This window comes from Eubalaena glacialis, chromosome 3 (assembly GCF_028564815.1).
Source record: "Eubalaena glacialis isolate mEubGla1 chromosome 3, mEubGla1.1.hap2.+ XY, whole genome shotgun sequence".
Classification (NCBI taxonomy): Eukaryota; Metazoa; Chordata; class Mammalia; order Artiodactyla; family Balaenidae; genus Eubalaena; species Eubalaena glacialis.
In genome coordinates this window covers 172,240,899-172,264,625 of record NC_083718.1, presented here as the reverse complement: position 1 = coordinate 172,264,625, position 23,727 = coordinate 172,240,899, and the positions used below count along the sequence as shown (strand labels likewise).

At 50.0% G+C, this 23,727-nt stretch overlaps 2 protein-coding genes and 1 non-coding gene across 8 annotated transcripts in view; 1 reads left to right on the top strand and 2 right to left on the bottom strand.

Moving 5' to 3' along the window:
* MECR (mitochondrial trans-2-enoyl-CoA reductase) overlaps positions 1 to 12,594 on the bottom strand; it is a 29,092-nt gene extending 16,498 nt beyond the window's left edge. Inside the window, exons 1-2 of one of the 2 annotated variants that reach the window (XM_061184602.1) lie at positions 12,380 to 12,456; positions 3,375 to 3,461 (exon numbers count right to left, since the gene is read on the bottom strand). Coding sequence is in view for 1 of the 2 variants with exons in the window: in XM_061184601.1 (XP_061040584.1) it covers positions 12,380 to 12,552 (173 nt within the window). In the remaining variant the exon portion in view is untranslated. Of the gene's footprint in view, positions 1 to 3,374; positions 3,462 to 12,379 lie in introns of both variants that reach the window. The other variant, XM_061184601.1, reaches the window with a different exon arrangement.
* On the bottom strand, positions 10,729 to 10,832 carry LOC133089213 (U6 spliceosomal RNA). Its single transcript, XR_009700598.1, has one exon. It is a non-coding gene; the product is annotated as a U6 spliceosomal RNA (small nuclear RNA).
* Positions 12,595 to 18,419: 5,825 nt separating the features above from the next.
* PTPRU (protein tyrosine phosphatase receptor type U) overlaps positions 18,420 to 23,727 on the top strand; it is an 83,014-nt gene continuing 77,706 nt past the window's right edge. For 3 of the 5 annotated variants that reach the window (XM_061184600.1, XM_061184599.1, XM_061184596.1), the window contains exon 1: positions 18,420 to 18,578. In XM_061184600.1, coding sequence (XP_061040583.1) covers positions 18,506 to 18,578 — 73 coding nt within the window. In that variant the 5' untranslated portion in view covers positions 18,420 to 18,505. Of the gene's footprint in view, positions 18,579 to 19,838; positions 19,986 to 23,727 lie in introns of those variants that run through there. The other 2 variants (XM_061184598.1, XM_061184597.1) reach the window with 2 other exon arrangements.

Below are 23,727 nucleotides of genomic sequence, written 5' to 3'. Positions count from 1 at the left end.
TCAGGCAGCAACATTTTCAAGCTGCCATTGTGTGCCCAGGAATTAGGGTTGTTAAGAAAGAGAGAGGAGCTATAAGGAATTAGTACAGGACACAGGGTAATGCTCATTAACTGCAAGTGGAAAGTCCCTAGTGACCTTTCCACTCCGCCACCTACTCTAGGGCAGAAAATAGCTAGAACTCCTGCGGGCATGGGTTAGTAGTGGTTAGAGATGCTAAGAATCACCTGGTATACTAATATTATGGATTCTCAGGCCCCAGGGCTGACCTACTGAATCAGAATCTCCAGATCAGGGGCACCCCAAGTGGTGAGGGAAATAGAGATGGCCCATGGAGTTGGGAAAAACTCCCTGGGTGACTGTGGTTCACCCCCTGGAAGGATGTCCCTTCCGGATGAGGATCTGGTCTGTCAGAAAGGATGCTGGATGGAGAGCTGCGGGCCTCAGGTATGAAACTCCATCACAGGATGGCTGCGTCACCGCAGGCAGGTTTCTTCCCTGCTCTAGGCCTTCATTTCTCCATTTGTAAAATGGGGGTGATGCCACCATCACCCCCACTTGCACTTGATCACTTCCAAGAGCTCTTCCCATTTCAAGCCTGTGTGGTAACTCCCTTTGCTCACAGTGCGTGCGCTGTAGACATCAGGGGACTAACGTCTTTATCCATTGGAATGTTGGTTAATGGGTAAAACCTGCCCAGTGGCAATGCCCATGTGCCACTTTTTTTTTTTTTTAATAAAAGGAGACCTTCCAACCAGAAAGGACTGATCAGTGTATTAGACCAATGGATCCTCATGACTTTATTTATCAGATTCTTTTTCTGTCTCTCTCCACACCTCTAAGACTTCATGTTTGCAGTGCTTTTCTCTGCCCAAATGTACTTGTTAATAATTCTCCTTATTTTTGCTTACCAAAGGCACATATAAAAGCCAACCAGAGGTTCTTAGCATTAGGCAACAGTGTCACTGCACTAAGCTGATGTAATTCCACCCACTTCCTGCTGAAATCTGATCTTTTAATTATACCTGAGGCACCACTTGGGGTAAAAGTGTGATTTCTAAGAAATGGCTTGTACTAGTAGTAATAATTGTGGCAGGCATTTGTGAGGTGTTTATTATACACCAGGTCCTGTGCTAAGGGCTTTAAACACATAATCTAAGATGTAACACCCCTGTGATGAAAGTATGAATATTCCCATTCTATCAAGCAGGAAATGAAGGCTCCTGGAGATGATGAAACTTATGCAGAGTAAGAGAATTGGTCAGGGCGGGGCTTATCCACTTTCAGAGTTGGCTCTCTTACTTACCTTGCTCTAAACCAGTACCTGAAATTAGCATGGGAATCCCTCTGACTGCCTACGAGGACCCCTGGGGACCCAACCCAGGAATCCCTGTACTGGATTATGACCAAAGTAAGGGAGGCCATGCTTTACCATGATTGAGAAACAGCTGCAAAAAATCAAAGTAAAAACACTCTCTACAGAAAATGGTTAACTAGGAAGGAGTTGATGACCAGGGCAGAGAGAATACAGAAAGGGCTTTTTTTTCCCTTTTAGGTTAAGTATTAAGGAATGTATGTATTTATACATAGCTGGAGGAGGGAGAGTCCTCGTAATAATAATAACTACTGTTTGAGTATGTACCAGTCAGGCATGCAGCTGAGTGCTTTCCGTGTGAGCTTTCATATTATTCTGATTTTACAGACGAGGAACAAAGGCGCAATAAATAACTTGTTTCAGGCCACCAAAAGTCGTTAAGTGGCTGATACTGTTTGAACCTGGCAGTCTGATGCTAGAGAAGCCGGCTGGTGAAGGGCTGACCCCACACCACGCAGAGGGCTGCAACAGAAAGCCTGGAGTAGTGGGCAGCCTTGACCCTTGCTGGGCCTGCTTGGGGAGCCGGGGGGCAGGGGGAGGGCTCCACAGCCTCCCCACCAGGATAAGCAGGGAGGCGTCAGCCCAGACGGCACTGTTTCTCTGTGAACACATATGTAAGTCTGCACTCCAGAGAAAAATCCTGCCCAGAGCAAATGGATTGTGGACGAGCTGCCCCTTTATATTATCTGCACCGCTTCTCTCTCGCAGTTTGACAGATAATCAGAGTTCTTCTGTAAGCTGACAGAGTCCACATGCTCAAGCTACTTGAAGACATTTTTTCCTGCACATTTTCTACACGCTCTTCCCTCAGCCCAGAATTCCTTTTCCATAGCTTCTCTGCAAAGTGAGAAATTGAACTCACCCTTTAGGACCTGGCTGAAATTTTACTTCCCCTAAAGCATCTTTTGACCCTCTTCTTGGCCCTGAAAAAAATCACTTGCTCCACCCTCAGTGCTCCCATTACACAGATGGGGTGACTATGCCCTTTAAGACCATCTAGTTTATGAAGTCTTTTCATACATTTTCTTCAACTGATCACAAAGCGTTAAGTTCACATTCCTTTTCCAACTCCTGGGGCCGGATGTCCTCCAGAGTTCAGGCCCGTGTGTTATCTGCACCTCTCCCTGGTGGATGGGCAGCACTCCCATCAGACACACTGTTCCTGAAGCAAAAAGTAGGAATATTCACACTAAGTGGGTTGAACAGTGACCATATAAAAACTTCACTCCAGATTAGGTTTTGCCTCCAAATGAGTTATGAAAAAACAAAACTGCTAGTTTTCAGAGCTTTCTGGATTTTGGAGTGCAGATATGAATTCGGATTTGAATCCAGGTCTTTCAGACTCAGTTCAGGGTACTTTTTACTTATCACTGAGTTTTAAAGTCAGAATGTGTGTTGTCTCCCTACTAGGCTGTAAGCTCACGGAGGGCAGAGAACTTTTAGTCTTAACTCAGTGTTCAGCACAGCATCTGGGACCACAACAGTGCTGGAGAATGCTTCTTAAAGAAATTATACCATTTTCCTCTTTAGTGAGAAAATGTGGTGCAAAAGCGACGGTCAGGGAGTCAGGGGAGGGGCTCACACCCCACGGACTTAGCTACTGAGGCTGGTACTTGCTCTCCCTGGTCCTGGGCTGTTTAGGAAAATGCCCCTGAACGATGGGTGCAAACAAAAACGGAGATTATCCTTAAGGGAGTTCAATCGAAGCAAAAACCCATGCCTCTTTTCCTCACAGGAGAGTGCAGATCAAATTTGCAGTACGTTTGTAATTCTTAAAAATCTAGATAACCGTGGTCAGGATAAGAATACAGGTAGATCTCAGTTCATAGATGAAGGGTAGAGCATGGATTTGGAGTGAAACAGGCAGTCCTGGGTGTGAATCCCACCTCGGTCATTGACCAGCTAGCCGAACCTCACAGTACTCATCTGTGGAATGGGAGAACACTAGAAGTCAGCTCATGGATTAGGTGAGTTAATGGACATAAAGCACTTGCTAGAGTACCTGATACACAGGAGATGCTGAAGAAATGGCAGCTGTTGTCAGAGGTGGGGATATCCAAGGAAACCTTTGAAACAGCTGGCTATACCTCTGAAAAAAATCAATGAATCACTCAAAGGAAGATGGCAACTTTTTGGAAAATTCAAGTAAATTTAATTAAACAAATATTTATCAATAGTCCTACTAAGTGCCAGGGACTGTGCCAAGGGCTTTAAAGATGAAAAAAATAGTATCTCCTGCCCAGGAGATTGATGGTGTGGGGACTCACATGTGGAAACACTGGGAGGGCGCTTGTAGTGCTAAAGCCGACTGAGTGTGTGACCAGCCGGAGGGAGAGCAAAGGGTTACCAAAGGGACTTCGGAAGGCGTGATTATCTTAGCTGGAGCTTGAAGGATAAACAGGAGTTTATGGGGTGGACTGAGAGAAAGGAAGGATTTCCTGCCAGAGGGAATGGTAAAGAATCCGACCTGATGGTAGGCTAGGCACAGGTGCAGTCTAGATTGGAGTTGTGGGAATGGAGAGAAGGATCTGATAACCTGGAATCTCTTAAATAAAAAGTGGCATTGATATCACTTGGTGACTGACTCCATGGGGGTGGCCGGGGAGTCTTTGATGGCTGGAGGGCCATCATCATGGCTGATAGCCCAAGTTGCAGGCTTGGGCAACTGGATGTTGAGATAGGAGGAAGGAAGAGCGGCTTGGAGCGGGGAGGAAGGTGTTACATCTGAAGCCCGAAGCAGGTGGCCTGCAGTACGGAATGGAGCAGAGGGTGCTCTGCGCTGGACACACAGAGCTGACTCAGCTGCACGTAGGTGGAGTCTAGGATGGTAGATAAACTTATTCTGGGTGATCTGGCTGGACAATTAAATGATAACTACTGTTAACAGCTTACCAAGCTCCAGACACTGTGCTTAGCGTTCATATGCAAGACGCTGTTGAGTCCTCAAAATGTCTGGAGGGTGCTATCACCCCAATTTTCAGATGGCAACTGAAGCTCAGAGAAGTTATGTAACGTGCCCAAGGTTAAACTGTTAGTAAGTGGCAAGACTTGATCTTAAGCTTGACTCCAAAGCTCAGACTGTCGAACACTAAGCCGGCATCCCCTACACTGTGTGTGTGGAACCTCTGTCCTGGGAGATATTAATAGGTATTCCCTGGGGTCCAATACTTTTGGGAAACGCTGCCTACTAAACTCCCTTTATAAGATTCAAACTGCACATTAGAGTGATAAAGGCTCTGAGAAGTCCTCCAGTAAAGAAACCCACGTGGCTTCGTGTAATCCAGAGTTTCCAGAGTTAACTCAGCTGAGAACACTACCCTCACAGCACACCGAGTACCCCAAACAGCAGTTTGAAAAGTGCTGCACTGGGCTGCAACCTGCTCCCAGTTCTCTTCTTTGTCTTCTGGGAGCCTAGCTGCTCTGCACCAGTTGACTTTCACAGAAGTGGGAGGGAAGGGGAGTGGGGCAGGAGAAGGAAAGTTGAAGCTGCAGACAGAGGTGGGTGAGGGCGGGGACAGGCCTGACACAGGCTGCTTGCCCAGCGGGAGGTGTGTTGGTCCAGCTGCGTCTCACCAGGGAGACCAGCCCCAGCCTGACCCACACGGAATGCCATCAATACCAGACACTGCTGTTCCTGCAGACAGTTCGAACTGCGTCGTCAAGGATACCATTCTGCCGAGACAGGAAGGAAAACCGGGCCGAGTCTGAATTCCAGGAGTTGGACCTCGGGTGTAATGATAGCAATTTCTTCCTTGTTTTTTTTTTTTTTGCTTTAAACTCACCAAAGGAACTGGTGGCTGTGTTATGGAGTGCAAAGGAGGCACCCAAACACAGCCTGGCTGGATCTCAAGTCACTTTCCCAAGACTGTTCAGTCCCTTCCCCTGTGAGTAGTGGCGCCACGCGACTCGGAGGGATGCCTCTGCCTTCATTCGACAGATCCCACACTGGATAAGGTCACAATGGCTCCTTTGAGGCAAAGGCTGTACACCTGTGATGCCATATGAACGACAAGGGAGACAAAAGCAGGCAGAAGAAAGAGCCTTTTGAGAGGGGGGAAAAAGAGGCCAGTACTCTGGGGCCTGGCTCAGTTATACTGGCTGTGTAAGGCGGGCATCAGCCAGCTCTGCTAAGATATCTTTCCTGCCTTCCGCATTTAATTAGCAACCATTTGTACTTATCTTGCATCTTCCACTCAATCACCTCAAAGTGGTCACTTGTCATTTTGCGCAGGAAGAGTTGTCATGGGCCACAGAGACTCTCTCCTCTGCTCATTACAGAGAGCCAAGAATGTGCGTTCCAACACAGGGCACTGGAGGAAGGTAACTGATGCCTTACGTGGTTCTCCCAGGTCTGTCTGCAGTCCCCATGGTCACAAACAAGCCGCCTTCCGTGAGTTAGTGAAGTGCTGGGCGTGCTAGGTACACTGTTCTGGCATTTGATTAATCATTAATAAGCAGGGCACAACTGGGCAACTGTGGAGGAATGAAGTTCTCCAGCTCGCCCCCCAGCAGGGGATGCTGGTGGCCACAGCTGGTGGGGTTCTCATGGAGTCCTGGGCTCTCTGCCTTTCCTGGGCAAAGCTCACGGGTTCTGTGTTTCTTCGTGGTGTGCGGACACTCCCGCTTGCCTCCCTGCGCCTCTTCCGGGTTCTCTGCCTCCAAGTCATCTTGCCTTCCCACCATTCAGGACTTTTTGTTCTGTAGCACAATCGCTTTGAATGCAAGGGAATCAGAGACAGATGGCAACTTCTGGAAGTTTCTACCCAGGGTTGGCAAAGAAACCCTCTCCCTACCCTCTCAATCTCCTACTTTCCTCAACTAAGATTACCAGAAAGGTTGCAAGCTCCATAATATTCTACATCTCCTAACATCAGGAAACTTGCTTAAAGGGAGCTGCGGAGAGTCTGTTGCTTAGTCTGCTGAGGCCTAACTCTCCTTGCTGCCTCAGAGAGCAAGACTGGGCCACAGCAGGGGGCAGAGGCCCTGCCTGCAGCTGCTTTTCTCTTTGACGGGTAGGATGATGACCATGCAGCCCCTGCCTGGTGGGCCTCTGATTGTGTAACTAACCAATGGCAAAGGGGGCTCTTGGTGAAATCTTGTGCCCAGGACCCCTTACTTCAAGTCACATCGTTGCTCCCTGGAGCAAACACTGGCGAGCAGGCAGTCCAACGCCTGCTTCAGCTTCACAGACTTGTCGGAGCTAGACAATTGTTGGATCAGAGGACTCAAGCCTCAGAACCATTTCCACGGCTGCAGGATAATGTTGAGAAGGATGCTGAGGCCTCATCTTGTCTTGGCAGGAAAAAGTGTTGTTTGGGGAGAATGAGGCAGAGAGGTGTGTACGTTTTGAGGTACACAGAAAAGGGAGCTGTGAAGATTTGTCACTGGCACAGAAGACAGGGCGGGGGGATGGCACGCATTCCCATGTTTACCGCCGCTGACCTTTGTCAACCCCTTTCTTTTATCAAAAAATAAATGAAAAGAATGGAATAGCACAGGGAACTATATTCAGTATCCTGTAATAAACTATAATGAAAAAGAATATGAAAAAGAATATGTATATATAACTGAATCACTTTGCTGTACACCAGAAACTAACACAACATTGTAAATCAACTATACTTCAATTAAAAACACCCCCCCAAAACAAAACAAAACAACAACAACAAAAAAAAAAACTGAAAAGAATGGAGACTGGAGTGATGTTCTCATTCTAACAATGAGTGGCGTGGGTAGGACTAGAAGCCAGGCCGGTGCTCTTGCAGGTGGTCCCCAATGACACCCCTTGAGCCACAGATTAGCCTCATGTTATCTTTGCTTTTCCTTCTCTAAAATGAAGACCCTTCCCATGCCATCCAGGGTGGGAAAGACCTGGAATCACGCCAGCGTGCTTGCAGGAGCTGCTGGGAGAGGGCCGGATGGTAAGAACTTCCTCCCAGACACTCTGCACGTTGGGAAACCCCCGTCTACGGTGCAATCCCTCAGAGGTGTGCCGCCAAGTTTCACCCTCAGAGGCAAGAATGAGGAAAAAAGGGTAGAAGGGCTGGGCCCCAAACCCGGCCGTGTCATGTGAAGTCCAGAGGGAAGGTAATGTAACGGTGTCACAGGATGTGAAATCCAGCTTGAGTCCGAATCCTGTGACCTCAGGCTCGTCCCTTCTGAGCCTGTTTCCGCAGATTCCTCCCTCAAAGATCACATATGAGGGCGCCCAACAAATATTCCTTAGTCAGACATACCACATTTTCTCTTCCCTCTGGGCTTCTGCCCATGCAGGTTCTTCTACTTTCCCTCCTTGTATATGGATCACCTGATCTTCTGGGGGACTCAACTTAGACCTCATGTCTTCAGAGAAAGCATTCTGACCACCCCGAGCGGGTAGGGTCGGGTGCTCGTCTTCTGGGTGTCCACAGACTCTAAATATAGATATCATAGCACTTACCCCCTGGACCATCTCCTGGACTAGAGTGTGAGCTCCTTGAGGGCAAAGGCCACAGATTATCAATCTCTGCACCTTCAGTACCTAGTGCTTAGTAGGCCCTCGAAGAATAAATGCTGGCTCACATGGTAGGTGCACAATGAGTTCTGTCCTCTCCTCTTTCATTCATGACCACAGAAAATAGCTCCAGGAGACAAACAAGCAAACAAATCCCAGTTCTTAGGGTGCCAAACCAGAATGTTAAATTTTTTTTTCAAAGTACTGTAATTCTGGTTTAAAAACCAAGTCACTTGCACAGAGTTTTGGTTTTAAACACTGACATCAACTGTAAAAAGAAATCCCCTGAGAGTAAACAGTGCCCTACAGTGAGAACTCACCACCTATATACAGCCTGGGTCCCCACCACCTGCTCCCCCAAATTCCATCTGGCTAAGACAGAATGGGTATTTGTCCAAAGGTTTCACAGCTTCATTTCATTCTGTGCTAGCAGCAGGCAGGTGAGAAAGCCATGATGACTAGGATGCTGTTTTATGAAAGCGTCAGGATCCTGAAAAGGGGACAAGACAGAGGACAGCATTCCTACCATCTTCCCTGGGGGTGGGGAGGGGGCTGCGCTTCCTATGAAGAGCAGAGACTTGGGGTCACCTGAATGACCTAGAATTTCACCTTCTCTTCTGACCTACCTTCTTCCCAGTTTTATACTCCATCTCATGCTCAAAAAACATTTGAGATGACTGTCATTGTTTCTTCAGGCCTATGTCTATATCATGGACCTTTAGTAAAGAAGGGACATCCTAGTTGTATGATCTTGGGCGAGTGACTTCCAAGTGTCTTGAGCCTCAGTTCTCTTATCTGTAAAATGGTGATAGCAATGAGCAAACTGGATTACTGTGATTTTTATTTATTTATTTTTAAAATTTAATTTAAAAAAATAAATTTATTTATTCTATTTATTCATTTTTGGCTGCTTTGGGTCTTTGTTGCTGCGTGCGGGCTTTCTCTACTTGCAGTGAGCGGGGGCTACTCTTCGTTGTGGTGCGTGGGCTTCTCTTGTTGCGGAGCACAGGCTCTAGGGGCACGGGCTTCAGTAGTTGTGGCTCACGGGCTCAGCAGTTGTGGCGCACGGACTTAGTTGCTCTGTGGCATGTGGGATCTTCCCGGATCAGGGCTTGAACCCATGTCCTCTGCATTGGCAGGCGGATTCTTAACCACTGCGCCACCAGGGAAGCCCCTACTGTGATTTTTAAAATCCGTAATATACGTGGAGAACTTAGCCCAATGCCTGCCGCATGGTAGGTACACAATAAATGAGAGCTGTTTTTACCACAAGATCCAGAGAACAGCAAGTTCTAAAATGGGACTTCCAGGAACAAAAGGAAAGAGGACATTGGAGTTTCTGGGAATTATGTGATAGAGAATCCAGAACTCTGCACGAGGGGTGATGGTCATGGGGACCTCTGAAATTTCTGGAATGTCTGTAATCCTCCCATCTTTGTAATTTTCTCCTGCAGTCTTGCTTCATTTAGGTCAGCAGTTCAATTCTTTACATGAAAAAGGCCCAAGTGCTTATTTAGGGGATTCAGTTTGGGCATAAAAGAAAGAAACTCTAAGAGACCAAAGGAAAAGGCCTTAGTAGAGAACAGCTGGAATGTTTGGGGCCAAGAAGAATGAAGAGAGGGACAATCAGAATGTTGACACAAGAACAGGAGGCCCCTGGAGGCCTCATTCTGAGGAGTTCTGCAACCTCTCAGATCTGAGCAGACTCTTCCTCCTTCCCTCCCTGCTGTTCCCAGAGCTCCGCCCACAGTGCAAGTATCGCAAACCACAGCAGGTCGGGGAATACTCTGCTCGGACTCTGCTCAGACACCATGACCCCACCTGGTGTAACCTGACACATCCAGTCACCAGGATGTTTAAAGGACACCTGATTCTTTCTGTGACAGCGTGGTTACCCTAAACCACCTAAGACATGACTACAAAGAAGAGAATCCCAGCCTCTGGCCTCAGTCCATACACGAACAAGTCAGGTCACCTGAATCTGGGTCAGGAGGGAAAGCTGCCCTTCAGGGGCAGAGAGAATTACTGCGTGCCTGACAATCCGTATCCACAGGGCAATGGTTTTCAACCCTGGCCTAGGCATCAGAGTCACTTGGAGAGCTTTAAAAACTCAGATGTTTAGGGCTGTTCTAGACCCGCTAAGTACCTAGGGAGTAGCACCTGGGAATACATAGTTTCCATAAGTGCCACAGGTGACTGAGATGTGAGGCCAAGCTTGAATACAATGCTTCGTGGAAGTATCATGTCTTGAACTTCCTGGAAATTATCAGGGTTCCACACAAGGAGACAAGCTGTCTTTTTTTCCTAAGTGGCATCTGCAACCAGACCGGTCTGTTTAGCTTCCCTGACTCTCCAAGGGGAGGGAATCAATCAGGAGGCAGCTGCACTCAGCTGCCTAACCTTCCCATGCCTTTTCTCAGGGTCCCTGCACATTGGAGACGCCTTCCTCATCACCACAGAACTCAATAAAAGGTGCACTTATTACAGAAATTAGATTTAGATTCAACTAACGTTTTTGCAGCTCCTATTTTGTGGCAGGTCCTGCACCAGACACATAAATTACAAGCCGGTGAGAGAGGCACTACATCGTTCCTGTTTGGGGTGCACTCCTGGAAAAAGAGTGTTCATCAGAGCTCTACCAACTCATTACAGCAATCCTCAGGGAGATGTCTTCCCAACATGGTGATTTATTACCTATGATCAACATACAAATTGGGGTTTATTGACTGATGTGTCTTCTCAACATTCTTTTCAATTGCTCTAATGGTGGATGTGGCTAGGCTGAGTGCATGACCATGAAATTATCTGAGGCTTAACCCCTTCGGCTGTCAAAACATCTTGCTTGTATTTTTTTTTTTTAAGTAAAAATATGGAATACTTCACAAATTTGCACGTCATCCTTGCACAGGGACCATGCTAATCTCTGTATCGTTCCAATTTTAGTATATGTGCTGCTGAAGCCAGCACTCTAGCCTGTATTTTTTTTTAAAATAAATTTATTTATTTATTTATTTTTGGCTGTGTTGGGTCTTCTTTGCTGTGTGCGGGCTCCTCATTGTGATGGCTTCTCTTGTTGCAGAGCACGGGCTTCAGTAGTTGTGGCACGTGGGCTCAGTAGTTGTGGTGCACGGGCTCTAGAGCACAGGCTCAGTAGTTGTGGCGCACGGGCTTAGTTGCTCCGTGGCATGTGGGATCTTCCCGGACCAGGGCTCAAACCCGTGTCCCCTGCATTGGCAGGCGGATTCTTAACCACTGCGCCACCAGGGAAGCCCTCTAGCCTGTATTTTAATCATGAAAATAATTCCTTGTCGGCCTGACCTTTGGAAAACAATCAAACCATTTGCTGGGAATCAAAGAGTTGGAAATAAGGGATTGCAAGAGAGTATGTAGGTGCTTTTTGGTGAAGAGTATTCCTTTTATTGCAGCTGATTAGCACTATGAGCTATGACTACATTGTCTCCATTTTTAAATGTGATGAAACCGAGGCTTAGAGAATCTCAGTAACTTGCCAAACACACACAGCTAGGACAGGGAGGCAAGGATTTGACCCCAGGCCTTCTGATTCCAGACCCATGCTTTTGCCCTAGCGCCACTAGTGACCCTACTAGCTTCTGAATGACTATAATCACTTATGTGCAGATTTATAATCGTTGAAAATTCACATACTGTTTTTATGAGCCACATATGAAAATCATGGGTTAAGATCCAACAGAATTTTAGGACATAATCATAAAAGTAACAAGGGCCGAGTGACTTGTCCAAGATCAAACAGCTACTAAGAGGCTGAGCCTGTATTTGACCTTAGGTCTGTATGGCTCCAAAACAGGATCTCTTTTTAACTAAAGGCACATACACAGCGCAGTGGAGAGGAAATCACACGGGACAGGACTCAGAAGCCACGGATCCCTGTCTCTGTTCCAATCTTCATTAGCTATATCACTTTGGACAAGTCCCCTGCCCTCTGTAAAATGGAAACAACGATCTCTGACCTACTTTCTGAGATGTGAAAATCCAAATGGACGAAAAAGTATTCTGAAAATTCTTTCCATAATATAAGAGAGCGTAGGAACTCACGTAGGCCAGTCAGACAGATCTGGGTTCAAAAATTCCGACTCTGCCACTTACTGGCTTGTGTGACCTTGGACAAGTGATTTTACTTCCCATGTTTCCATTTTCTCATCTGCAAAACGGGGCTAAATCAAGTACCTCCTCCAAAAGGTTGTTGTGACGATTAAATGAGAGCATCCATTTACACAGGGATTGCCCGACACACAGTACAGGATCAATGAACGTCAGCCATTACTACAATTATAACTGTGCCTCTCGGGTTTCCAACTTCCAAGCACCGACTTTCTGAGCTACCACACACGCCCTGGCTACAGTTTCGGTCCTATTATTCGCTGCCTTCCTCCTCGGGACTTGTCCCTCCCTTTCCAGTCCCCATTTTCCACAGCCCATCTTAAAACCCTCCAGGAACCCGAGCTCCCTTGCCCCATTTCGGCGCGGTGTCTTACTCGACGACCTTGGCTGGGTCCCCGTGGTGCTCATAGACCAGCGCCCGGACCCGGGAGGGCTCGGCAGATGCGGAGAAGGCGGCGGCAGCAGGCCGGCGGCGGCGGGACGCGGGGAACAGCCGCCGCCGTAGCTGAGCCGGGGTTCGCGCCCCGAGCGCCCCGCAGACCCACATGCTCCCTCCGGTTAACTCAGAGCCGGACGCTGTGAGATACGTCATCTTCCAGCGACCTCGCGCCTGCGCCCCGCCCCGTCGCGTGACCACGCCCTTTGCTCCTTTTAGAAGGCCGTCCCCTTCCTCCGCGGTCGGCGCGGTGGCGCTTGGTGAGACTGACTGGGGAGCGAGGCCTGGTCGGTGGAGGGACTGAAGGGAGTCTCGGAGATTCTGAGCCTGCCAGAGTTGAACTCCTAACTAGGAGCATCTGAGACTGGCATAAGGCTGTGTCTATGGTCTGCGATTTGGTGTTTGACTTGGGGCGGGGAAGACATTTCACCTTCTCTGGCCTCAGTTTCTCCTCCTCCCCACCGTTTGAGTGTTCACTCTGCCAGGCCCTTTAAGGCATTATTTCATTTAATCCCCGCTGTCTTCTGCAAGCATAGGGTGGCAAAGCTTACTTCCCTACACCAAGTAGAGTAGATGTAAGCTGATATAGAGGCAAGAGTACTGGGTTTGGAGTTAGAAGATTTAGGTTCACATCCTAGACCCTCCACTTCTTAGCTTGGCCATCTTGGGCAAGTGACTGAAACTGTGAGTCAGCTTTCTCATCGGAGCTAATATACTTCCTTCAAGATTGTTGTAAGGATTGGATAGAACAACAGAATAATGTTGTCGTGGACCGGATAGCACATTGTAAAATGCCAAGTGTGCTCAGATTACAATGGAGGAATCATAAGAAGGAGAGCCCCCTCTCAGAATGCTCAGGGTGCAGTAGGATTGAATGGGACAATGGGTAACAAGGTGTAGCCCAGGAAAGATGCTAGATCATATTATTAGTGGAAGGAAGACATGAGCGTAACTAACACCCTAGTTGAATATTAGGACATGACAGAGGGCACTGCTGGAGTCTGAAGGAGAGAGGTGTTTTGGGATTGGGGTGGGGGTGGGCGCCTTTGCAGGGAGTGCTGTTGGAGCCGGTCCTGTGACTCAAAATCTTCAATATGCATGAAACTCACCTGAGGTCTCATCTCAGACCTACTGGGTTAGAATCTTGGGGAAGGGTCCAGGAATCTACATTTCTTAGAAGCTCTCAAGAATATTCTGATGGAGGTGGCCTGGGGAACAAACTTGAGAAACACTGAACCAGGACTTCAAAGGATAAGGAAGAATTCCTTTCATTGGATTTTATTGACCCCAAACTTGCCAACTTAGAGCCTTTCCTCTGAGGAAGAAAAGAAAATGTCATGATGAAGAGTGCACGTGTTGCATTCTAGCAAACTTGGCTTTGAGTCCTGGCTCTGCCACTGGACTTGGACAAGTCCATTTGATCTTGGACAAGTCACCTGGCCTCTCTGTGTCTCCACTTCCTTACCTGTAAAAGGAAGGAAATAATAGTATCTGATTCAAGGCTGTTGTGAGATATTATTCACTTGAAGCATTTAGCACAATGTTTGGCACATGAAAGTATTTGATAAATGTTCCTGGGGGTTATTGTAAAGATTAAATGAGAAACATCATATGTAAAACATCTAGACTGGCTCATAGTACATGCTTAAAAAGTGTTTGTACTTATTATTAGAGAAAGTTGGTGTGCCATGGTGGGAGAAAGACTTGGTCCCGCAATACACACACACACACACACACACACACACACACACACAAATACCCAGTCTTGCCTATCTTCTATTTTCACAGTGACCCACAGTTCTACTTCTGTTGGAAGACTCCCTAGGTGGCATTGAGCTGTTGACATTATCTTCTATACTAAATCGTTTCCTCTGCATTTCCTGGGCATCTTAGCCAGGAAGTGTGGAGAATTACCCAGCAGGTCTTCCTCTTTGGGGGCTGGACTTAGTCCCCTGTCCATCCTGATAGGCCTCACTTTTGGCCCAGGACATCAGGTCGAACTGTGTCAACAACCTTCTTCCTGAGATTCTCTCCCTTCTTTTTCCCTCCCCACTTCCTTCTTTCTCAGGCCTCCAGAATGACTTTTTTTTTTTTCCTAACAGAAAGACCAGATTTTGTCTTTCCCTTGCTTAAAGTCCTTCCATGATTCCTCAATACTCAAGGAGAACCATAAACTACAGTTCTTTGTAGAACACTGTGAACTGTTGATATATTAAACTTGTAAATAAAATTATGATTCTATGCTAATTCTAACATTCTCTCACACTACTAACACGTTCTAAATTCTACAGAAAAATATGTGGAGGGAAAAACACCTTAAAATGACAACAAAAACTTTCTACTCGTTGTAATTAATCTACCTTCTTGCAAATTAGAAAAATATGGCTGTGGTTTTAATTCAACAGTAGGACGCCTCAGCTTGGCTTGAGGAACACCAGGGTTTCCTCAGGGGCACAGTTTGAGAACCACTGATTGAAGGGTTCAGGTCCAATTGTCCTGGCCTTGCATTTAAGACCCTTTGTACCCCAACTTCCACACTGTCTTTATCTCCTGCTATTGGACCATGTAGAGACTATGATGCAACCATACCTGACACCCACCTTTCCCAGTACTTTCATGTCTGTGCCTTTATTCAGTCTGCTCCTTCTGCCTGAAATGCTCTTCCCTGCCTTGCCTGTCTAGGAAACTCCAGGTTCAGATATCCCTTCTTTGATGTTGTTTTCCACCCCCTAGGCTGAGTTAACCTCTGCTGCCTTTGTGTTTTCTTTGGACTGGTGTTATGACCTTTAGGACATAGTCTCTTATTTATTTATGTGCCATTTCCCCCTCCAGGCAAGAGTGGGGCCATGTTTAGCGCATCTCCATGACACCAGCACCCAGTATGGGGCCTGGCACAGGGTAGGTGTCATGAATATTCCATGAGTTGAAAGTGATTGAATTTCCTCATGGCCTGGCCCTGTCTGTGGTACCATCTCCTTTTCCCTAGATTTGAGCCAGTGACTCCAGGCCAAGACTTTCTGTTTCCCTTCCTTCTTCTCTCAAGGATTATAGAAGCTTGTGGTCTTTTTCAAGTGGAGCAGAATGTTCTCTTTTCATCTGTCCATCTGTTACTTGTGTTCTTTTTCTCCCTCCATCACAGTCTCTGCCCATAGTCTTCCCCTGCACAAAGAGCAGAGGGCTGTGGAATCAGTCTGATCTAGGTCTGAGCTCTGGGCCCACCATTTACTAGCTGTGTGACCTTGGGGAAATGCCTTATGCTTTCTGAGCCTCAGTTTCCACATCCCCCCAAATAGGACCAATGGTAAACTCCTGCCATGAGGCTCCTGCAAGAGTCCTCTGGAAACAGCAGCATCCTTGGTTGTTTCTTTTTTTCATCAGATGTTTCTCCTTGAGTTTCCTTTTCTGGATGATCCTTTCTGTCTCTTCTCTGCATGTTTGCTATTGGTCTCTCCCCCTAAAATGTAGGCTTCATGAAGGCAAGAACCATGTCTACATTCATGCATTTATCCAATCATCCATTCAATATTTATTGAGTGCTGACTACATGCCAGATACCAAGCAGTGGGATATAAGACAGAGTCCTTGCCCTTAGGGGGCTCATGTTCTAGAGGTGCAGATACATAATGAATATGTCATATAGTAGGTGCTCTGTTTAAAACTACAATAATTCCCTTCCCCCTTACTGTTTCTCTCCCCCATTTCTCTAGTATATTACTGTCTCACATACCAGAGAATTTGCTTTTTTTGGTTGTTTATTGTTCTTGTCTTTCCATTGGAATATAAGGTCCGTGAGGGTAGGGATTTTTGTATGTTTTATGTCTCCACTTTGGCTTAGAGTAAGTGTTGAACAGATGAATCAGTATCCAGTGTTCGTTGATTTGTTCCAGATGGAAGACAGGTCTCAGCTTCTATTCAATTCAAGCCGGATGGCCTTGATTCACATCTTGGTGCTGCTGCATACTATGCATAACCTTGGAAAAGCCACTTTCTTTCTCTGTACCTTAATTTTCTCAACTGCGTAATGAGAATAATAGTGGTGGGGATTAAATGAGTCTATGTGGGTGAAGCACATAGAAGGTGCCTGGTCTTATATACTAATGGACAACTAGTTTGTGGTCATTGTACAAGAGCTTATACTGGGCAGATGCCCAAATGGACTTAAGCTGTGTATCCAGGGGATAGACTAGAATCAGTGAGAGTGAGTGAGGGGGGCAGACTTCACGGCATAAAGAGGAAGAACTTTTTAAAAGCCAGCATTGCAAGGAGAAATAGCTGAATCCACTATTACAGTTGGAGACTTCAACATCTCTCTGTCAGAAATGAACATAGGACTTCCCTGGTGGTGCAGTGGTTGAGAATCCACCTGCTGATGCAGGGGACACAGGTTTGAGCCCTGGTCTGGGAGGATCCCACGTGCTGTGGAGCAGCTAAGCCCATGCGCCACAACTACTGAGCCTGTGCTCTAGAGCCCATGAGCCACAACTATTGAAGCCCGCACGCCACAACTACCGAAGCCTACATGCCACAACTACTGAAGCCTGCACGCCTAGAGCCCATGCTCCGCAACAAGAGAAGCCACCGCAAGGAGAAGCCCGTGCACTGCAACGAAGAGTAGCCCCTGCTCGCCGCAACTAGAGAAAGCCCATGCACAGCAACGAAGACCCAACGCAGCCAAAAATAAATAAGTAAATAAATAAATAAAAAAAAGAAATGAACATATCCAGCAGGCAGAAAATCAGAAAGGACATAGTTGAACTCCACAACACCATCAATCAACTAAATATAGAGATCATCTAAAGACTACTTCATCCAACAACAGCAGAATACACATTCTTCCCAAGATCACATGGAGTTTTCACCAAGATAGACCACCTACTGGGCCATAAAACACACCTTAACAAATTTAAAAGAAAAGAATCATACAGTGATTGCTCTCAGACCATAGTGGAATTAACTAGAATTCAATAACAGAAAGAGAGTTGAAAAATCCCCAAATACTTGGAGATTATTAACACACTTCTAAATAACACATGGGTCAAAGGAGAAATCTCAAGAGAAATTTTAAAATTTCAAACTAAATGAAAACTGAATGAAAATGAAAACACAACTTATCAAAATTTGGGGGATGTGGGGAAAGCAGTGCACAGAGGGAAATTTATAGCACTGAATGCATATATGAGAAAAGAAGAAAGATCTGCAATTGATCGTCTAAACTTCTGCCTTAGGAAACTAGAAAAACAAGAGCAAATTGAATGCCAAGGAAGCAGGAAAATAACAAAGATTAGAGCTGAAATCAGTGAAATGGAAAATGGGAAATCAATAGAGAAAAATCAGCCAAACCAGAAGCTGGTTCTTTGAAAAGATCAATACATCGATAAGCCTCTAGCCAGACCAAGAAAAGAAGAGAGAGGACACAAATTACTATTATCAGAAATGAAAGGGGGGACATCACTACGGATCCCATGGACTTTAAAAGGATGGTAAAGGAATACTATGAACGACGTTAAAAGCTAGCTTTCCCAAAGACCCCACCACCCGCTTTTGGTAGGTGATGAGCTCCCTGTCCTTGGAGGTATGTATGGATGCGCATTTGACGGGATCTAGGTAGAGGGGATTCAAGCGTTGGATGGGACTGAGAGGCCGGGTGTCCCTGGTCTCTGTCCTGGAGAGCTGTGTGGGAGCTAGGCGCGGGCAGTGAGCAGAGGAGTGGACCTGCTCACCTAAGAATGTCGGTGCCCGGTGGGTGCAGAGGCTGGTGGGCGTCCGGGCCCAGCCCGGGATCTCCAGGGGGGTCCGGGAGTGGGGGAGGGGCGCGTCAGGGCCGCGGGCGACCGAACCCGGCAGCGGCTCGCGCGGCTGCCAGCAGGGGGCGCCTCGAGACCGAGGAACGCGCGGCCGAGCCTGACGTCAGCGCCCCGCTTGCTTGGGCTCCCGCTCTGGACTCGGCGCCAGTCCCGCTCCGCGCCGCGCCGCTTCGCTCCGGCTCTGGCTCGCCTCGGGCCCGGCTCGGGCTCCGGCGGCTGCGCCCCCCGCGCCGGGCCCCCGGGGCAGGCTGCGGCGCACCATGGCCCGCGCCCAGGCTCTCGTCCTGGCGCTCACCTTCCAGCTCTGCGCGCCCGAGACCGAGACTCCGGCAGGTAAGCGCGAGTCGGTCGGACCCAGCTTGCCCCGCGGAGCCCCCGGCGCCCGTGGCGTAGCTCGAAAGAAAGTGGGAGTGTTGGGTGACCGGACGTTGCGAGCCTGCTCCCTGTGTGTCTGAGTGTTGGATGTGCGATCGTGTGCTCAGGTTGCTGTGTGCCTGCGAATGGTGTGTGTCCTGAGTTATGTGCAAGAAGAGGTGCTGTGTGTGTTGTGTGTCCACGAGTATGTTGGGGTGAATGTTGTGTGCATCGAGGCATGGGGTGTGCGCTCTTGTGTCTCTGCCACTGTGTAGTGTGTGTGGGGCCAAGTAGGATTGTGTGCCTGTTGTTTGTACATTTGAGTTTGGTTGTGTGGCAGGAGTTGTGTCTGCTAATGTGTTGCATTTGTGGGCATTTTGTGTGCCCTAGCCCGGAGTGTTGTTTGTTGTGTGTCCGAGAATGGCTCGTGTGTTTGTGTTCTGCGTGTGGCGAAGAGTGCTCTGTGGATTCTGCCCGCGTGTGGAGCAGGGAACGCGTGTGCGGTGTGTGTGCTTGTGAGATCCGTGTACGTGTGTGAAGGCGTGGGAACGGGTCCGGAACGTGTGTGTCCGTGCGCTGTGTGCGCAATGTGTACGTGTGGGAGTGTCTGGGGTTGGTGGTGTGCGCCGCCGGGGGGCTGCGCGGGTCCGAGTGAATGCCAAGTGTGCCGGGAATGCGTGTGTAGGAGCGTGTCTGGAACGGATGTGAGTGTGTTCGGGCGTGCTGGCTGCGTGTCCGGGAACGTTGCGAGTGTGGTGCGCGCCTGGGCCGTGGCTGAGTGTGTGCCCGGGGCCCGGGGCCGCCCGAGGGGGCGGTGGCAGGGTGTGTGTGTGTGTGTGTGTGTTCCTCGGGTGTGCGTGTGGGGCGCGCGGGCCCGGAACAAGTTGTCGTGGCGGCGCCCCCTCCCTTCTCTTCCCCTCCCCTCCCGGGTCGGGCCGGGCCTGAGGCTCGCCAGGGAGGGATGGGGGCCCGGCGGCCGCTGACTCCGACATTTCGGGCTGTTTGTTGTTTCGCAAGTTCGGCGCGGCGCTGGCTGGCGGCAGATCCGAGGCGGCGCCGGGGCTGCGGGGCGCCCGGGCCGGGGTCGGGGAGGGTCGGGCGCGGGGGTTGGGGGCGGACGCGGGGGCCCGCGGGGCGCGCCGAGGCCGGCGGGAGGGGAAGGCCGGGCGGCCGGGCGCTCCTGCGGGGGCCGGGCCGTGGCTTCTCCAGGGCAGCGGGGCGGGGGCGAGTCCGGGCGGGCCGGGCCTGGCTCTGGGCGGCCGGACGGCGCCCCCTCCCGTTGCGCGCTGGGGGCGCCGCGAACGCAGGGGTCTCCCGGGACACCCCCTCAGTCGACTCCGCAACTTTGTGCGGCCTCCCCGCCGGCCGGGACGGCCGTGAGTGAGTGTACGTGTGTGAGCGTGTGTCTCCGTGCTTCTGTGTGCTGTATGACCGCGCTGTCTCTGGGTGTGTTTTGGAGTCTGGAGTCTTTTGGGGTGTGTTGTGTGTGTGTGTGTGTGTAGTTGTACATGTGATAGCGTTTCTGAATGTGTGTATCTAAAGCTGTGTACCCGTGTGTGCTGTGGACCGTGTGTGGTCTGTGTGTGTTGGTGTGTCTGTCTACCCCCTTCCCAACCCCCCATCCTACCCTGAGGCCTGGGATCCCAGACTGCGGCCCTCTCCTGCGGAGTTGCGCCCGATGCCTCCCCTGGGTCGGCGGTGGCCGGTCCCTTACCGGTGGCGGCCTCAGCACCCCTACCCCCTCCAGTTGGGCGGCTTCAGCCTGGTACCCGGGGCGCTGAGTAACGGGGAGACGCCCCAGACGGGTACCCGAGCCAAGACACAGGCAGAAGCACGTCGGCCCCAGAGACTCCTTCAGGCCGCCGGTCTCCGTGAACTGGCCTCTCCCGATCGCGTTTGCTGCCCCGCTGCTCCCTCCGGCCCCTCGGGCGGAGCTCCCTGGGCACCTGCAGCCGCTCCGGCCACTGGTTCTGAGCTCGGCCGGGCCCCCCGGCCCCAGGCCATCGCTCACAGCTTTAGCTTTGACCGCTCGGTGCCCGAGAGGACGCCTAAGGCGACCTCCCTCCTTATCCTCCCCCAACCCCTCCCCCTGTCCTGCAGCAACTTTGTCCCCCTCCCCCACCCTGAGATCAAACCAAGGGTACATGCTCCCCCATCCCTGCCACCATCATCTTGATTCCAAGAACCTTCAGGTGCCCCAGCTCCTGCCAGTAGGGGAGACTGTCAAGGACTGAGGTTTGGGAGTGAGATCTTGAGTGGGTTACTTACATTCTTGGGGCCGCCATTTCCTCATCTGCCCTATGGGCTTCATAATGAAGGTGTATGGTACTTGGTAGATTGTAAACTAAAGCTCTGTTTGTGAGTGCCAGGGAACAAAAGATGGTTTTGAGGACTGCTACAGAGCCAGAGACTGTGATTTGAAACCAGGGGAACCTGGGTTCAAATCTGTGTCTGCCACATTCTGTCCCTGTGACCTTGGGCAAGTCACTTCACTTCTACAGTTCCTGGCACCTGTAGCTATTACTGTTGAGCTTAATTCAGAAGCCCTTAGGAGAAGGGGTGTGATGTCCCCTTGTCCTCAAGTTGGTTAGAGTCAGCCCAGCTCCCTGAAGGCCTCCTGAGTCTCCCTCCCCCCAAAGGGTGGGTGGTGATGTCTCTGAGCCATGCAAATCTGGCAGTAATTTATTCTGCTGTGTTCTAGCTCATTTTGTCCTTTTGGTTGCTGGAGTTGTGGACAGCAGGAATGAGGGAGAGGCTGCCCAGTGGTTTCAGGTTGGGCAATAAAGGCTTGTCTGGGCAGCTGGCCCTTCTCCCTGGGGGTGGGGGAGGGACTCAGCAGGAAGATGTGCGAGTGGCCAGAGTGGGGGGGGTGCTGAGCTCCTGGACGGCCTCCCTCCTAGCTCTGGTGTCAGGGGAAATCCAGGGTGGACACCCTGCTTGCTCCAGGCATGCCGCCATCCTTCCATGCCTTCATCAACTAAGCTAGAATGGGGTGGGTGGTGGCTTTTCACGCAGGGCTGGGTTAGCTAGAGTTGCTGGGGTACCTTGTGCCCTCCTTCCTCTTTTAACCCCCTCCCTCCTCCAAGCTGCTCTCCCTGCATCCTGATGCATCCTACCTTTATGCCATCTCAGGATCTCTCTCATCTGTCCCCTTCTCTCCATCCTCATCCATCTTTCACAGGCAGGAAGGCTCCAGCCTCTTCCTCCACCCCTCCCTCCATAGTGTCAGGGATCTTCCTAAAACACATGTTTGAAACCTTGGTTTGAAACCCTTTGAAGGCTCCCCATTACCTCCTGGGTTAAGTGCCTCCCCCTATGTCCTCATGCCTGCTCTAACCCCTGCCTGCCTGTCCAGTCCCATCAGCTTTGTACTACTTGCCTTGCATCCTATGCTGTGGCCAGTCTAACCCACTTACTAATACCCACTAAATGTCCACTCCTGCCATCTCCTCTCTGGGCCTTTGCACAAGCTATATTTTCTCCCCAGAACTCTCTAACTCCACCTCTTCACTGGGTGAGCTCCTGCTCCTCCTTCGGATTTTAGCTTAGACATCACCTCCTCTCTGAAGCCTTCCTTGGTTACTCCCCCTTCTAGCCTAAAAAGGGAGGGTGGGGGTTGATTAGGTTTTTCCATAACACTGTAATTATTGTAATTACAGTTTATTTGTCCTTTCTTCCTTACAGACCATGAGCTCTGTGGGGACAGGGACTGGGTATTTAGTTCCCTTCTGAATCTTTAGTGCCAGGTACAAGGCTTGGCCCACTCCTGCTGAGTAAATACACCCAGCATGAAAGGATGAGTGATGTCCAGTGGGTCAGGTTCTGAGCTGGAGATGCCAGATGGGGGCGCACTGACTCCACTGAAAGTAGAGATTACAGAAATAGGTTTCCCTCCAGGAATCTGGAAAATTCTGCTGGGGGATGGTGTTGTGTGTGAAAAGGCCATGCAGAGAGTGTTGTCTGGGAGCTGTGAGTTGGAGAGGTCAACTCTCTGCCTGCCAGCCCCTCCCCCCAGCCACCGTCCTCCGTGGCCCCCTCCCCGAGCCCCACCCCCACTGCCCTTGCCCCCCAGCAGCTGGCAGGGCCTGTCTGGCCCCTGGTCTCAGCTCTTTGTGCTGGAGGTTCGGCAGTTGGTAAGAGGCATCGAGTCCCAACTGTCAGTCTGAGCGTCTGGGGAGGAGGGGGAGGGCCCTGCGGCAGGAGGGCAGACTCTGTCCTCTGTCTCAGCTTCTGTCCTGGCTGCCTGTGAGCCCAGGAAGGGAGGAGAGCTGCCCCCTGTGTTGACCCCTGCAGGTGGGGTTCGGGGAGGAGGCTGAGGTGTGTGCAGGTGTGATTCTGACATCTGGGCAGTCAGAGTGGGGGTGTGTGTGTTTGTGTGTGTGGTTGTGATTGTATGATTGTAGCCTGGGGCACAGGACAGATGTGTGGCTTCTCAGGGAGTCTAGCCATCTGGTTACCCTGTGTGGCAGGATCTGAATTTGGAGTAAGGAGGCGACAAGCTGGTCTGAACCTGGGGAGCCTGATGCTGGGGTGTCTGGGTATCCAAGTGTCAGATTCCTGGAGTTTGGGGGTGGAGCTATTTGGGTGGGTGGTGTCTCAGGTTCTGGGTGTGGGTGTCCCAGTACCAGGATGTGGGAGGAACTAGGTGTGTCAGCATAAGGATATCCCAGTGTCTCTGGATCCAGAGGTGGGTGTATCCAGGTGTCTGGGAGTCCTCAGGCTAATGGGTGTGTGGGAGTGTAGCCGTGTTGTGTCCAGCTGTGGGGCTGCCCAGGCTGCCCAGGTGCCTGGGTGTCTGGGTGTGGGTACCTAAGTGTCCGGGTGTGGGGTATCTATGTATCCAGCAGTGGGGTGCGCATGCATTGGAGTACCCAGGTGTTTGTGAGTTTGGCTGTGGGGTGCCCTGTGGTCTGTGTGTCTGTATATTTAGGTGTCTGCATCTCCTGGAAAGGGATATGCATGTTTGGGTGGGGAGTGTCCCGGTGACCGTGCCCAGCTATGGACCAGGGACTGGGGCTGTGCCAGCTCAGCCTGTGACACCGCCTTCCCTGGGGCTTGCCTCCTCATCTCCCTACAGCCTCCAATGCCAGCACCCTCTGGAGGAGACCCCAGTGGTTCTCCTTCTCTA